The sequence below is a fragment of the Myxine glutinosa genome, chromosome 12 (assembly GCF_964187855.1).
Source record: "Myxine glutinosa chromosome 12, kmMyxGlut1.1, whole genome shotgun sequence".
Taxonomy (NCBI): domain Eukaryota; kingdom Metazoa; phylum Chordata; class Myxini; order Myxiniformes; family Myxinidae; genus Myxine; species Myxine glutinosa.
Window position 1 is genome coordinate 75,675,159 of NC_136272.1, and position 16,202 is coordinate 75,691,360.

The following is a 16,202-nucleotide window of genomic DNA, read 5'->3' on the forward strand; positions in this document are numbered from 1 at the left end:
ACATGCAGTAAGCTTTGAGTGCAGACTTGGCTTTGGCCGCTTGCTTCATTAGTACCAGCAAGCCAAAGATGCAGTTAATGGGCTCGAGTAAGTGATAAGCTGGTGTTTAAAACGACAACTGTACAAACAATATCAAACTTCTTCAACTTTAATGGTCGCAATTATTTCCACGTTCGTGTGGGAAGGTTTTGTCCAAAGTCTTTCACGAACCGGCTGGCCAGGCAGGACATTCGACTAAGTAGTTGGCCAGGAAAAATTTCAGGGTGGAGGCGATAGCTCGCCTACCCTTCGCAAAGAACACCGTCGCACCTTTAACATCCACCGACTAATTCCGGCAGACGAGACGCCAGTTTAACGTCCATCCGAGGGACTGAACACACATTGATGAATCACCCTGCCTGTAATCAACCAGGGTGACAGTTTATAGCTGGGTCGTGATTTAAACCGGCACACTACAACAAGATAGCTCAGAGGCGAGTGTGCGCACCTCAATGTCATCCTGAGAGCTAACAAACAATATCATACTATCAGGCAAAATAGGTGATTGGTTGGTTATTTTAAGCTTGAGCCAATGGTCATCCTTTATCAATCATTTAAGTTCCCGGCACACTACAACAATATTGTAACATTGATACTGCAATAGAAAAATAAAAAGTGAATTCTTTAATCAAGATAATGTGAATTGTAAATTTAGCTAAAAAGTGGCACATGCACTGCTGAGATCCTACACCTGCAATGCATTTCATACAAAAGTATCTGCTGACCTGCTGCAGAGAGCGTTTGCCATATGCCTACTAGATCGATTCCGGACCAAGCTACACTCATTTATGACGAGCTGATGAAAGGGACAGAACTTTTTACATTAGAAAGGACGCGATTACAAGTTGGTCAGATAGAGGTGTTGTGTGGACAAGATAGGTGCAATGGGGCTTTTCAGCAGAGTGGCAGTGATAGGACCAGGGGCCATATCTTGAAGGTAAAGACGATGAGTTAGGACAGTTTTATGGCAGGTGTCTTTCAGTCAAAGTAGTTAATACTTTGAATGGTCTCTCTGGAGTGGTACTGGTAGTAGAGGGGAGAGCTTTAAATTGGAATTATATAGGTACCTAGCGAGATGCATTGAAGATAGAGGGGAATGGGTATATTGGCATGACTTGTAGTGGATGGGGGATGGATACTGGGTTTGGTGCTGCGCAGGAATGATGGGCCGAATTACCTCCTCCTGTATCAAAGTTCCTTGTGTGTGTGTGTGTGTGTGTGTTGTAAAAACCAGCAGAGTACTCGCCCTACAGGTGATCTTGTTCTCCTCAGCATGCAGCACGTTCTTCTGACACCTACCATTATTTGGGCGGTATATAGGCAACTGACAGCTCCCTCAATTGCTCCCGGAAAAAAAAAAAACGAGTGTGTGCATGAAGCAAAAACACAACTACTGCTTATAATTCAAAACAGCTGACTGCACTGGAAAACGTGGGGACAGGAATATTGTATGGTAAAGGGTGGGACTTGTAATACCCTCTCCCACCTGGGGGATGTGCTACACGATACAACTTTGCATGAAGAATTTGCGTCTCCCCTCTCAAGACAAATATAAAAACACCCTAAACACTAATTAGAGTCATGCTGATCCTATTTAGCAAGTCTGGATAATTGTAGAAGTAGCGTGACAAACAAATACAAGCAAACAAACACCGGTCAGTGAATTATAGTAAGGATTCTCAAAACATAACTCGAATGCAAAAAGAAAAATACAGAAATAACTAGAACGGCACTAGTAGAGCGCATAGTCTTGCCTCGCACGTGCATTCTGAACAAAAATACCATCGTTAAATGAATATGCTACTATTATGGCCCACTGCTGTTATGGCACATATACCCGTATCATCGATGCACCCTATTATGTCGCATAGTTTCTTGGCATGGGTTATGAATGTCAAATTAAATTATTCACTCACATCGGGTCATACATCAGACATGAAGTTTCCGATTTTTGGATAAAGATTTCAATTCAACCAATTAGGGCTGGAATACCACTTCACCAATAACATCATTGTTATCACCATATGAACCCCATGGAGAGTTGCTGACATATGCCAAGTTTCAATTTTTTTCGTTGAGCGGTTTTGCAGAAAATGATGTCCAATTTTTTTTCCTTTAATCCAATAAGGCTGCAATACCATGTGACCTATGACATCAGAGTTTACAATAAAATATTATCCATAGAGATTCCCTCCTGTGCTTAAGGTTTCCCATCGATTGGACAAGCGGTTGCAGAGAAAACAATTTTTAAAGGGAAAATGCATGGACACACGCACACACCAATAGTCCTGCTTCCCCTTCGGGGCGAGACTAATAATAATAATAATAATAATGCTAATAATGATAATCTATACTATAAGAGGGATGTTTGTATGTGTGTCGCCATTGTTCTTACAAAAGGCAAAAAGGATCTTAACCAAAGTCATTATTTACTTTTAACGATGTGTATATATGAATTAGGAGGAAGATAATTGTGTTGGATTTCATGGTCATTTGACAGTTACAATTCCACAGGGTTTCCGCATATCTCATGGGATTGTGAGTTGGACAGGTGACCATGATAGACCATGACTGTTTCGATCGTGGTTTGTAGGAATTGTCTTCAATTGCGGTTTCTGTGAAGTCTGTGACTGCATGATAGGGGAGCGAAAGGCATTAAATATTCCGCTGTTTCGATGTGGTAATATCTGTTTGCTTTTATGAGTTGGGAGAGGGTGTGAAGTTGTGGTGGTGGTGGGGAAAGGGGTAAAGGAGAGAAGGTTTGAAGGCTTGGAGAGGGGAGGGGATTGATGCCGTTAGGGTTGGGATTGGAGGCAGAGATTGAGGACTTGTGGTTTGGGAGGGGGCAGAGCGTTGATGACTGAGGGTTTGTGAGGGGAGGGGGTAGGGTTGAGTACTTTTGCCCTCATTTCAAAATCTTAATGTTTTTTTCACTTGGGCAATGCCAGGAAACTCAGCAAGTAATAAAGGGCCAATTACAAGTTTGACCCTTGCAATAGTGCTCAAGTAGGTCGAAACACATTGGCCAACATATTGGATGGAGCACATTTATAGGTGTTGTGTACATCTTTTGTTCTATAAAACAAAAGCCTGCATATACATTGGCAGATTTTACAAAGACCCCTTTGTCCACTGAACTCTCCCATGCCGATGCGCTACGCCCCCTGCACCTTCACCCATTGCCAATGGTGTTTATGGCACATGGCTCTGCCTTTGGCCAATGTGCATCTATGATATCCCTATGGCACAACATTTGGCACATGACAAGTTGTGAAAGGCATACCCTGACAAACTTCGTCCCACACAACAAACTGGGTAAATGTTTCACATTGTATGTCTACAGTCTTCACGAGAATCATACAGCACGGATACAAATGGAATCGAAAACCAATTGAAAATATAGGAATCTACCACCTCAACATGACAGTTACAAAGTTACTCGGTCCAGCGCGTAGCTCCGTCAGTTTCAACAGTTTATGTTTTGTATCCCACTGATAGGCCGGATCAAGATCCAGACTTTAGCCAAAATTTAATCGGCTTGTTATTGTCACCTAACCAACTCACCCACCTAGTTTTGTCACAACTCGTCCACAATCTTTTGAAATATCATGCAACGTCATTTTTGGCCCATCTATATTAATCCGGATCTGGTGAAGAATCACTTGAAAAATAAAAAATAAAAAGACTGGAACCAGATCTTCATCAAAATGTAATAAAAAGTCTTCCACGTCACACACCAAACCTGTCCACCAATTTTCATACGAATCTGACCAAAACGTTTTTGAGACATCTTGTTCACAGACAAACAAACTGACAGGGGTAAAAACCTAACCTTTTTCCACCTTTGGTGGTGGAGGTAATAAAAAGGAAAATCAAGGCTAGGAGGCTATGACTGAGAATTTCGTCTTCACCACATCATAATAAAATGGCTCCATGCAGGTATGTCTGAACCTTATCCAATAAATAAAGAAGAAAATTCTGTGAAAGCCAGTTTGTTTGGTCTTTTATACATTTGGACCCTGCAGGAACCAGTGCAAGCAACTTTTTATGGCCTCCTCTTTCATCCAGAGGAAGGTCAAAGGCTATGTTTGGATAGAAAAATAAAATGACCCCAGATAAAACCAGATAATTGGCCTTCGGGCCCCCATCGGGTCTTGTGCTAATAAACTGCCTGGGTCTTTTTCCCCAGGGAGAAATCGAGTAATATGTATTGTGAAGATCGTATGTTGAGGTTGTATATAGTGATTTGTTGTCAACAACACGAATTTAATTATTAAAATGTGTTTACACGTGTGCCTGTTATTAAAAAAGATTGCTTTACACAGGTTTATTACAACACTTCCATGTTCAGTAGGCCTCGAGCAAGTATGTTGCTTACACACTGGGGTTTTCCCGGGAGCGATTGAGTAATATGTATTGTGAATATCATATGTCGAGGTTTTATGTCCGCAAGTTAATAACAGAAACTGTGCATTCCCTTGGTAAGCAAAGCCAACATTCCCCAATTTGTCATGCAGGAAATATTTAAATATAGATTTCATTGAATATACCTAGGCAACGCGGGGTACTTTAGCGAGTAGAATCTAAAACAGCTTGGCCAGCCTTTACCTAATTTTGCATATGTGCTTGGGATACCCAGAATCAGATCACAGGCACAAATCCCCTCACCCCTCCCCCTGCACACACCCCCCACAAGGACACGTATTCAACTTGCGATTTTCACCTGTACATGTGACACAGTGCATATTCATTATTGACCCAGCTGGAAAGAACGAGTATTACTAGCCACAAACAAAATAAATCCCCCCCCACTCCTCCTCCTCCTCCTCCTCCTCCTCCTCATCATCATCATCATCATCCCTTCCCCTAAGTGGGTGTTTCTAGTTTGATAAATGTGAAAACAAAAATTTCCTACTTATTACGCTGCCTGTCTGCTTGTTACCACATTCCACGTCTGCCTACTCCCTTCTGCTCCATTGTCAGCCTGACAATGGAGATCCGGCCAAAACAATCTGTCATTTGGCTCTTCCATGAGCCTCGACTTTGATTTACACAAACAAACAAAAAAAGACCAAATGCAGGGACTTCAGGTAAAAGAATGCAAGACCCGATTCAATATTGGATTGGCAATCTCGTGTAACATTCAGTACAGACGTGGTTGTGTTACGAATGATACGTCTATGGTCCATCTTCTGCCCAATGCCATGCACCACAAACACAAGATGCGAGATGTCAGGTGGTCGGTCCAATGGAGAGGCGTCCTCTTTGTACCCCCGGTGGAGCCGCGTACCACTACTAGATGCTGTGACAGTGAAAGAAGGAAAGGGACGAAGCCTCAATACATGCCTTTTGCCATATTTACCATTCCACAATGCAAACTTCAAAATGGCTACAACAGATTTTACTCTGGAAGAATTGAGAATTACTATTTAAAAAAAGAACATCAAGTATCTCTACAAACAAAAAGCTGCGAGTTATGAGTGTTATTAACAGACACACAGAAGAAAGAAAATGTAGAGCCATTGCGTCAATATACCTTTTGATAAACCGAGCTTCAGGCCGACGGTCCGGGCAATCTTGGAGGTGGCCGCGTCACTATACAGGTACACCTCACTTATGCCATTCCAATCTATATGGCTGCCTTGAAGTTGGAGGCTGTGCACAACTGGAATATGCATAATACACATCACCTTCATCATCTGCACCACCAGCATCATTATTGTGACTGTCATGCATACCGTGACTATTACAAGGCTTTAGCTAGTCTTTGGCATCACTAAGGAGTGACCATGATTTATTTTTTTTCATTCCTAACTTATGTAAAGAAACACCGTTTGCGTACCTTGCCAAATAAGATGGTGAGCACCAGGTGCAATTAATTTCTGGCTAGAACCCTGCATCATTATACATCACAACTACACTAAAAGGAAATAATTGCAGCAATAAATAGAAAAGCCACTAGACCAAACTCGATGGCACGCCAACACAAATCCCCATGCTTCCCACCTAAAGTAAAGTTGAAAGATGGAAAAAAGTTCCACCAAGAATGACAAAATATCGAATTTTAAGTTTTTTAAAATTCCGTTTTGGCCCTTGTAACCCAAGGACAACCCTGGGGCATGAAACCGAGTTAATATCCAAAAAATTGTTACATACTCCATGCTTCCCTAAATGTTGATTGCATAAGTTTCATTTAAAAGCCGTTTTCAAATGTACCCAAAATTGAATTTTTTGGTATTAGACCTTTTGACCTCACACCAGGACCGGGGGATTTCCCCCCCCCCCCCCCTCACCCCACCGATCCTGGTGCAGAAAAATACAAATAAACAAACCTATAGTCCCCGCAGTGAAACTGGTGGGGGACTAACAAAAGCAGACTTCTATTGAGAGGAGGGATTTGTAAACATCCATCAGCCCTGCTTTGTGTATAGTTTGTTTATGATCGGCCGGTCAGAGGATTGATACTCCTATTAAAGACTGAACCACATCCATCACAATATACATACTGTACCTGGAAGTAACAAAAACAGTAATAAAAAGAAAATGGAGAAATAATAGGTCCAGAAGGCAGTGAAGGAAAGCAACAGGAAGGTGGTACAAGGTGATTGAGGAGAGATATGACAAGAATAATGTTGGTACGGTACACCAGAAGACCTGGGTTCGATTCCCAGTCTGGCCATGTAATTTTCTCACATATATCGACTGAATATGACAGAGACCTCAGCAGGGGAATTCCCATGAATTGCCACGGAAAAGGTAAAATGTGCAATAATCAAAACAAGAAATATGTCTGCATAGCACGATGGTTGCGAAATCCCTAAAATAAGTTGTTGGCCTATGATGGCCACAAAAATAATTGGTGGTTGAATTCAGTGACCTTGTCTGCAAATACTCTTAAAATTTCAAGTCAACAACAACACAACAACAGGCATTTTAAGGCCATTTTCCCTGCAAGAGCGGGGGTTAGCCTTGCGGTCCCCATAACAATCTTCTCCATTTTGCCCTAATTTCTGCATCTCCCCTTGTTAACCCCCCTTGCCCGCATTTCTTCTTCGACCATCTTTAGCCAAGTCTTTCTCAGTATTCCCAGTCCTCTACTTCCCTCTACTTCCTTCTACATTCATTTCCATCACTCTTCTCAACCAGTCACTTTCATCCTTCCTCAACACAAGACCAAACCATCTCAAACTGTTTCTCTTCACAGCATCCATCACAGGCTCTATTCCCATAATCTTTCGCAATTCATCATTTGTCTTCCCCTCTCTCAACGATACTCCGCACATCCATCGAACCATTCGCATTTCCACCCTTTCCAACCTTCGTTGCTGCTCTACGTTCATTACCCATGTCTCACTCCCACAAATAATAACACTTCTCACACATGCAGCATACACGTTTCCCTTCAGCTTCAACTATACTCCGCTCCGCTCCTCGTCAGCACGCCACTCAGTTCCCGAAACTTATTGCATGCACATCCCACTCTAGCAACCGTTGCGAGTCTGATCCACCTTCTCCATTCAGCATGTCTCCAAGGTAACAAAATGTTTTCACCCTTCCAGCTTCACGCCATCTCCAAGATCCAACTTAACATTTCCTCCATCTGCAGCTCCCTCTGTGCACACCTTACACTTGAATGTAGCTGCCACACTGGTTAATGACCCTCTCAAACCACTACATTTTTGATGAACCCACTCAGCGCACATTGTACATTGAATGGAGTTCACTCCAACACCCTTCCTGCACACAGCACACGGCCACTTCCCAGTTCTTTCCACCTCACCACATTCTTTACCACTTGCCATCACCTTCGTTTTTCCGATATTCACCTTCAGACCTTTTGTCTCCATACATTCCTTCCACTTGTTCATCTTCTCCTTCAGTCCATCCATACTTTCTGCAATCAACACCAGATCATCTGCATACAACAACTCCCACGGTAAACCCTCCTTTACGTTCCGAGCCAGCACCTCCATCACAGCTGCAAATAGTAGTGGATTTAGTACCGACCCCTGATGCACTCCCACCTTCACCTCAAACTCACCACTGTTCCCGTCCTTCGTCTTTACAGCTGTGCACGCTCTTTTGTACATTGCCATCACTACTCTGATCAACCATTCCTCCACTCCCAACTTCCTCAATGCCCATGTCACTACTTCACGTGGAATCCTATCGAATGCTTTCTCCAGATCAACAAACCCAAGAAACAACTTCTTCCTCTTCTCAATGCAGTTCTCCTGCAACTGCCTCACAATAAAAAGTGCGTCTGTCGTTCCTCTTCCTGGCATAAATCCAAACTGCATTTCGTCAATCTTCACTTTCTTCCTTATCCTCCTCTCCAACACCCTTTCCAATACCTTCATTCCATGCTCCAATAACTTTATCGCTCGATACGAGCCACAGTCCAGTGGGTCACCTTTCCCCTTGTATAGAGGGACGAGGGTACTCAGTTTAAAATTTCAAGTCAATCAGATGAAAATTGAGGATTTTAGAAATTCAGCCTATGTTGATCTTTTGGCCTATCGCAAAGTTAAAGTAGGCAAGCTATCGCCGGCACCATGAACAAATTACAAATTGCTACCCTACTACTGCTGGGAAGACAATGGCAAACCACCTGGTGTACCCCTCAACCTTGACCAACCAAGAGAAAAAATATTTTAAAAGTTACAAATAAAAGTGAGAATACAAAGAAGAGTTAGAGAACAAGTAAAGACAAACAGAAAAAGAACAATGAAGCAGAAAGAAGAAAGGCTTGCAAGGATAAATGTTTTACAGCTCACGCACATCATTGACACGGGTGGATTAACACCTCACAACGGACACAGAAAGAGGTGTGCGAGAAAGACAAGCAAGTAGAACGTGTTATTAGAAATCAGAGCACACAAAGGAAAAATGCACTGATTCCAAAAATAATATCTTTGCAGGACGGTGTCACAAACTTTCATCCATTAGGCGAGTGTGTAATGGTCTTACAGAACAGATGACGAGTCAATTACAAAAGGATTAACAATGGGTGAGCAAACATACAACAGAAAATAAATAAGGCAGTGACAAGTACAGCGACATATACAGTTGTAAATACAAATAGAAAGCATCTTCTTTAGTTGAATACAAGTCGTGACCAATGATGGTAGTAGCCGCTGCGAAAAGAGCAGGACGATACAATGATCACGAGGATTGAAAACAAAGAATACAAACGAAAATGGATGCAGTGTTGTTATGACAACAGCAAAAGACAGAAAGTGAGGTCATCGATTTAAAAACAGGCCGAATGCATACACATACATAGGCTTGTGTGCAACGCAGCGTCTCCGATTGGAAATCACGAGGAACAGTCAGAGTTAGACAATAAATCCATAAAATTGTGGGCGAACAACAATGCAATCGGCACACGTGGTATTAACGTGCAAACACATTCGCCATGGCAAAGACTGCTCAAAATGTAACCGTCCAAGTTGTTACTACGTGTTATGTAATGAATAATGTGCACACAGCTGGGTCCCTTTGACTTGATCAGTCGGATTCCGTGCGACGGGACATAATTGGGGCACTGGTTCACATGAAGGCCCCTTTTTATATGTTCTCTATGTTAGCTCTTATATGAGCCTCGACTTGGTTTACAAAAACCCCCCGTTAATCCACCTCCTTCAAATTCCATGTTTTCTTTCCTGAAAGCCGCGTAGTGTCCATTTTGTTAATCCCATGTAACCCCGCCCCAGCCATCTCTCTTCCACAGATCTCCTGATGTCCCTGTTCCCTACTGTTGTTGCGATTCCCTCTCCCTCCCCTCCCTTAGCCTCCGACTCCTTTTTTCATATGTTATATATATATGTATATATATATATATATATATATATATATGTTAGCTGTTGTACAAGCGTCGACTTGATATACAAAAAGGCCTAATATTAGTGAGTAGATGGGTGTGAAAACAAAGTGAGGTGTTGTCCAAGGGCTTTATAATGCTGTATCATCTACATAAGGGATTCTGATGTACCATACTCTGTTACAGATCCTCGGTGCTGCCGAATAATTTGTTCAGGATACCGGCGATAGCTCGCCTACTCTTCACAAAGGATAACGTGGGATCTTTAACATCCACCAACTAATACCGGTAGACGGGACGCCCAGTTTAACGTCCATCCGAGTGACGGCACACATATTGATGAATCGCCCTGTCTGTGATCCCACAGAGTGCTCCGCGAAGAAAAGGGGTCTTGTTGCAGACACCCTGAACAAACTACAAGGGTTTGCCCAAAGGCTAAGCCCAAGGCTACTGGCCAAATAAATTCCAGTCGAACGTCAGTCCTGCCAGATGCTTCATGAAGCAATCGGACCAAACTTACACCATGTCCGACCACACAAGAATGAGATTAATTGGGGCTGCTAAAGTAGTAGTAGTAGTAGTAGTTTTATCATCCCATCCCAGTCCCCAAAATCAAAACTTCGACCAAAATCAAGTCCAAAAGAGTGCAAATGGTCTCCAAGTCAGAAAAAAAAGAATGCCCGTTAATAAAGTCAAAATATTTTGCAGCCTAATCGGAAAGAGGTTACATTATAGGAAGGAGAAGAGGGGTTAAAAAATTATTTTAAAAAAAAATTGGAGTTAGTTTACATGCGTGCACATTGTTCCAGTAACACGAGTTTTATCCAGGTTTCCATTTGTTTTAAAAGAATTTCCTCACCACTCAGAGTTTCCATCGGGGATTTCGGTGGTCCTTCCAGGTCAATGGACTCCACTTGTCCTTGAAATTGCGCCAGATATTCCTCCTCGATGAAATTCCCATCCTTTTCATCGACGGGGGCCCAGGTTCCATCCATAAACCACTGGCCTCGCATAACAGGCATGGCCTCCAACTCTGTGGGTCACAGTCATAAAGGTCGCTCTGCATCTCTTGGTCATGTTTCCGAGGTGTCAGAGCACTCCATCACGTTATACATGGGAATTTGTGGTACACCACCATTACAACGAGTCTCATTTGCATGTACACTTAAGGCAAGTTTCACTTTCAGGTTATTTGTGAATGCGCAACGGTACAAGGGGCCACATTCACACTTTGCTTTTCATTCTAATGAGTGAATCCGATTCCATTGAAAACCCGCACTCGGTGCTTCGACAAGATGCGTAATGCTGCAGTACATAGTACATCATCCTACAACTATTCAGTTAACCTGATCTGCTCGTACAAGTATTTACATGCTAATGATGGTCTTTTGACAGAGAGACAATACTCAGGATTATCATTTAGAGGATATACATTTCCACCCATAAAAGTAAGAGTGGGCTATACGTGGTTCAAAAATACTTTTATTGTTATTCTTCTTAGGTGACAGTTTTTTTGTATTCCATTTGACCTATCTCAACATGAAATGACAAAATTTTCGGCCTGGGGTCCAAGAAAAAAGTGTACAGGGCAAAAATTGTAGCGTCAAAAATAGACGATGTGAAATAAAAAGACAATATAACTTATGTCTTAATAAAAATATGATTACTCAACATCGAAAACATCAAAAATATGTCAACTCAAAACATACAGCAAAAATATGTCTCAACTCAACATCTGAAGGTTTGACACTACTTCTAATTGCATAAATAGATTGCCTGACCCCATAAACATAGGGTTAGACACCACAACCAAGTAAAAAGACCCAGAAATGACAAAGTCATGGCTAAAAATGTGATTTTTCAGGGAAAACGGCGGCCATTTTGGATTTTTGCCCTGCACACTGTTTTCTTGGACCCCAGGCCGAAAATTTTGTCATTTCATGTTGAGATAGGTCAAATGGAATACAAAAAAACTGTCACCTAAGCAAAACAAAAAATGACCCATTTATAGCCCACTCTTATTAAAAGAGCACTCTATAAACTCTCGGCTAATGGAAGTGAGGTGACGGAGGGTGTAAAGGCAACAAAGCTCCCATGGTAGGGTGGTGGAGCCACGCATGGACGACACGCAAATAAATCAACAAACAGCAAAGAGGAGAGATGTATGCCTTCCCCCATACAGTAACCTGAAAGTAAAAGGGTTGGGGTTGTTTCTTTTTTCGGGGGGGGTGAGAGGAAAACACACCAACAGCAGGGTTAAAGGGAAAAAACTTGGAAAAATAAGAAATGTGGGGGGTGGGGGGGGGGAGGGGATGGGGATGAGGGGTAGAGGAGAACATATGGGTTGAAAGGATGGATACAGAAGCAAACTCTCAGGAAGGAAAAACTGGAAAATTGTAACGAGGTGGAATTGGAGGGGGGGGGGGGGGAGGTGGGGAGGAAAGATCATGGTTTTGGATTGGGGATGATCTGAAATGGTCTTGAAGACCTGCAGGGAGGGATAAGATTGAAGAAAATGTGGAAGTTGCCTGCACAGGCAGGGGTTGGGGGGGGGGGGGGGGGGAAGAGACAGAGCATGGAAAGAGCAGAGGGTGCAAGACCAAAAAGCAAATGGTAGAAGACAGACTACCGACCCATTTGCGATGTGAAAGTAAGAGGCCTATAAACTCAGCTACGTCGCACAATATTCCAATTATCTTGAAGGCCTCTGTTTCCACGCTGTCAAGCAGAGTAAGATGCGAGGCGGGAGTTAATGGGGGTAGAAACAAACTGTGAAAGAGGAGAGAGAAGAGGTAAGAAATACAGTAACCTGAAAGTAAAAGGGTTGGGGTGTTTGGAGGGGGGGGGCTGGGTGAGAGGGGAAACACACCAACAGTGGGGTTAAAGGGAAAAATATAAGGAGACTTGGACAAATAAAGAATGTGGGGGGTGGGGGGAAGGATGAGAGGTAGAGGAGGATGCATGGGGTGGACAGGATGGATACAGAAGGTAGGGATTTGGAGGGATTTGGAGGGGTGGGGTGACGTAAGATGGTGCTGCATCGCTTGCTTGATTCCTCGGAGAGAAGAGTGGGATTGAACAGTCTCAGTAAAGTAATTCCACAAAAGAAAAAGAGGAAGGAAAGAGTTGAGATGTGCAGTGCAGATGTGCAGCCTGGATTTTGGGAGTTTAGTTAATGGACGGACACACACGTGCCTCCTGGAGAAGCTGGGGAGGGTCGGAGAGAAGGCACAGGGGGAAAGACCTACATTAGGAGAATTATGCAGTTGGAACAATAACAAATGACATCAACGTTAACAAATGACAAATGACAACGTTAACAAAATGACAAATGCCATCATTTGGCGTTGATGCCAGCTTTTCCAAACAAACTTATGGTCTTCATTCATGGTCTTATGGTCTCACCATTCACACTTTTGGGTGGTTAGTTTCTGGTACCGGGTCAAGGTAATGTGCCTATCTCATTGTAACAATGTCAGCATCATCATCATCATCCAGAAACCGCCATCAATAACATTATTAATAGAAAATTCACAGAAAATATTGCAGAAACGTCATTTCCGGTGTTCATTGTCGACCTCGTTTTTGGAGACCTTCCCCAAACCACACTGGTGAGTGTGTGGCCGCAGATAAAAGAAGGTCATGTCCTGGTGGTCTTTGATGGGAATGCGTTGGATGGTCATGTCCTGGTGATCTATAGAATAGAACCGATTATTTATCAGCCAGGGTCACGACCCTCCTGAGCTCAACAGCTTACCGTGCCAGTAGATGGGATAGCATTCCTTGCGCCCCACGTTGACCTCGTGAAGACCTCCTCGGACGCACACCAGCTCACACTCGGCGTCCAGATCATCGGCGGGCACGGGGCCCCGAGCTGAGCGCTCGCCCTCGGGAGACGTTTCCTCGGTGGAAGAGCCGCTACCCGCAGGTAATTCGTCCATCTGGTTCCTCCCTGCGATGGAGCTGTTCAACGGCAAGCCCAACACCTGGCATCGCCGTCTGTGGGCCGCCTCGATCATCAGAGAGTCCGAACCGTTGAAAGGTTTCCACGAACCTCCATCGCGGTAAAACCAACGCACCTCCTCAGGTCTCAGAGGAGCGACAGCCTGTCCGGGCAGGCCGGCTCGGACTTCCTGACGAACTCCGCTCTCTTCTTCTTCGTCGTCGTCGTCGTCGTCGTCGTCCTCATCATCGTCTTTGGCGTTATTCGCAACCGTGCCGGTGTTGTGGTAATCCGCCGTTGGGTCGTCACTTTCTGGCAACTCCAGTGCTTCCACCTCCATTGCGTCGCTCGTTCTCATTTACCCCACCCTTCTTACCCACTTTCTCTTCTAGATTCCTTTTGCTTTATTTTTTCTTTTTACCTCATTTAGGAAACCTCATCGAACCGCTCTTTTTCTCGGCATTACACCTATTCTTCTTCATCATATCGCGAAAGGTTTCTGGAATGATCTTCTTCCTCTACGTAATTGCTCCGCCCAGATAGCGGTTTCTCGTCCAATCGGAACACGGCCGCCTGTGTCACCGCTGGTTTTTTTTCTCTCGTCCTCTTCTTCATCACAAACATTTTCCTTCGCCTTCGCTACGCTTCCTGCTATAGTGCTATTGGTGCTAAAAGTCTCATTTGAATTATAACATGCGAGGCCCATTACATCAGATCCCACGGTGTATTTAGAGTAACGGAGGTGAGCTATCACCGGCACTGAGCCCAAATTCCAAATACCTGCCCGAACTACTGCGGGGAGAGGGATGGCAAACCCCCCAGCATGACCTTTGCCAAGAAACTCCTTCGGCAGCACCAACTCTCTATATAGTACTAGTAGGGTCAATATACGAAAAAAACTCACCTAACCCCCAAAAAATTGATACAAAAGGTTTTTCAATGGATTCTGGTACCATTGGGCATGCTAAATAACATACTAAAAATCTAGTAACATCTGACTTCCGGAAAGGGGTCATTTTCAAGATGGCGTCCAAGCTTAAAATGGCCATACTGAAGGAGCTGTGGCTCCCACGTCGATCGAAAGAATGGACGCGACAAAAAGCTTGAATTCATCTGAGCTGCTTTATTCGAATCAAACACTCAGGCACTCTGGGAAAAACGTTTTACGGTCGGCAATATATATCTATTCCGCCAGGGGGTTTGCCCAGGCCTGGCGCCAGGGGGCGTGGCCCCGCGGGCCGGCTGCGGCCTGGCAAGCCGAGGGCGAGCCTGCCCGGGCGTCCCGACCGAGGCCTGGCAAGTCGAGCGCGGGCCTGCCCGGGCGTCCTGGACGAGCCCGGCCTGGTGATCGCTCCGCGTCCTTGATAGGTGCAAGGCGATTGTGTAACCCCAGCGGCAGCCGCTACACACGTCCCCCCAGAATCGACTTGCACCGGCAGGGTCAACTTGAGGGGGGTCCTGATGACCCGGCCGAAGCGACCCCTGGTGGGTCGTGGGAGGGGGTCCGGTGAGGTGGTGGGCGGTCGAGTGGGGGGCACCGTGGACGGGGGGCGGCCTCGCCGCGGCGGGAGGGCCACCCGTGGTGGGTGGTCGACGTCCACGTGCGCCGGCTTGAGGCGGTCCACTGCAATCCGGTCCGACCTGCCGCCGATGTCGATTACGAACGACTTGTCGTCCCGTCGCAGCACCCGGAAGGGCCCGTCGTACGGCGGCTGGAGTGGCCGCCGATGTGCGTCGTGACGCACAAAAACATACTCCGCGGTGCGGAGTGCTGGGGGGACGTAGGACTGGGGGTCACCGTGGTGGGATGTCGGCACGGGGGCAAACCGTCGGGCGGCCTCCTGGAGGTCCGAGCGCTGGCGAGCTGCGGACCAGGGGCTGGTAGCGTCGGGCACGAATTCGCCCGGGACGCGTAGCACCTGGCCATAGACCAGCTCGGCGGTGGATGCCTGGAGGTCCTCCTTGGGGGCCGTGCGAAGGCCCAAAAGGACCCACGGCAGCCGGTCGGCCCAACCGCCGTCTTGAAGGCCGGCCATGAGCGCGGCCTTCATGGAGCGGTGGAATCGCTCGCACAACCCGTTTGCTTGGGGGTGGTAGGCCGTAGTACGGTGGAGCTTGACCCCCAGGTTGCGGGCGACCGCGCCCCACAGCTCGGAGGTGAACTGTGGTCCGCGGTCTGACGAGATGTCCGCCGGTGCGCCGAAGCGGGCGACCCAGGTGGCGATGAAGGCCTGCGCCACGTCGGCGGTGGTGGTGGAGACGAGGGGAACGGCCTCCGGCCACCTGGTGGTCCTGTCCACCATGGTGAGCAGGTGTGTGAACCCTCGTGATGGGGGAAGGGGGCCCACCAGATCCACGTTGACGTGGTCGAAACGTCGTTCGGGCACGGTGAAAGGT

At 45.5% G+C, this 16,202-nt stretch overlaps 1 protein-coding gene across 4 annotated transcripts in view; it reads right to left on the reverse strand.

Annotated features, from left to right (window-relative positions):
* Window positions 1-14,361, reverse strand: part of DDHD1 (DDHD domain containing 1) — a 44,861-nt gene extending 30,500 nt beyond the window's left edge. For 2 of the 4 annotated variants that reach the window (XR_013620945.1, XM_068103241.2), the window contains exons 1-4: window positions 13,620-14,361; window positions 10,722-10,895; window positions 5,576-5,704; window positions 5,194-5,341 (exon numbers count right to left, since the gene is read on the reverse strand). Coding sequence is in view for 2 of the 4 variants with exons in the window: in XM_068103241.2 (XP_067959342.2) it covers window positions 5,194-5,341; window positions 5,576-5,704; window positions 10,722-10,895; window positions 13,620-14,163 (995 nt within the window). In the remaining 2 variants the exon portion in view is untranslated. The remainder of the gene's footprint in view (window positions 1-5,193; window positions 5,342-5,575; window positions 5,705-10,721; window positions 10,896-13,619) is intronic. The other 2 variants (XR_013620946.1, XM_068100661.2) reach the window with 2 other exon arrangements.
* Window positions 14,362-16,202: the final 1,841 nt, after the last annotated feature.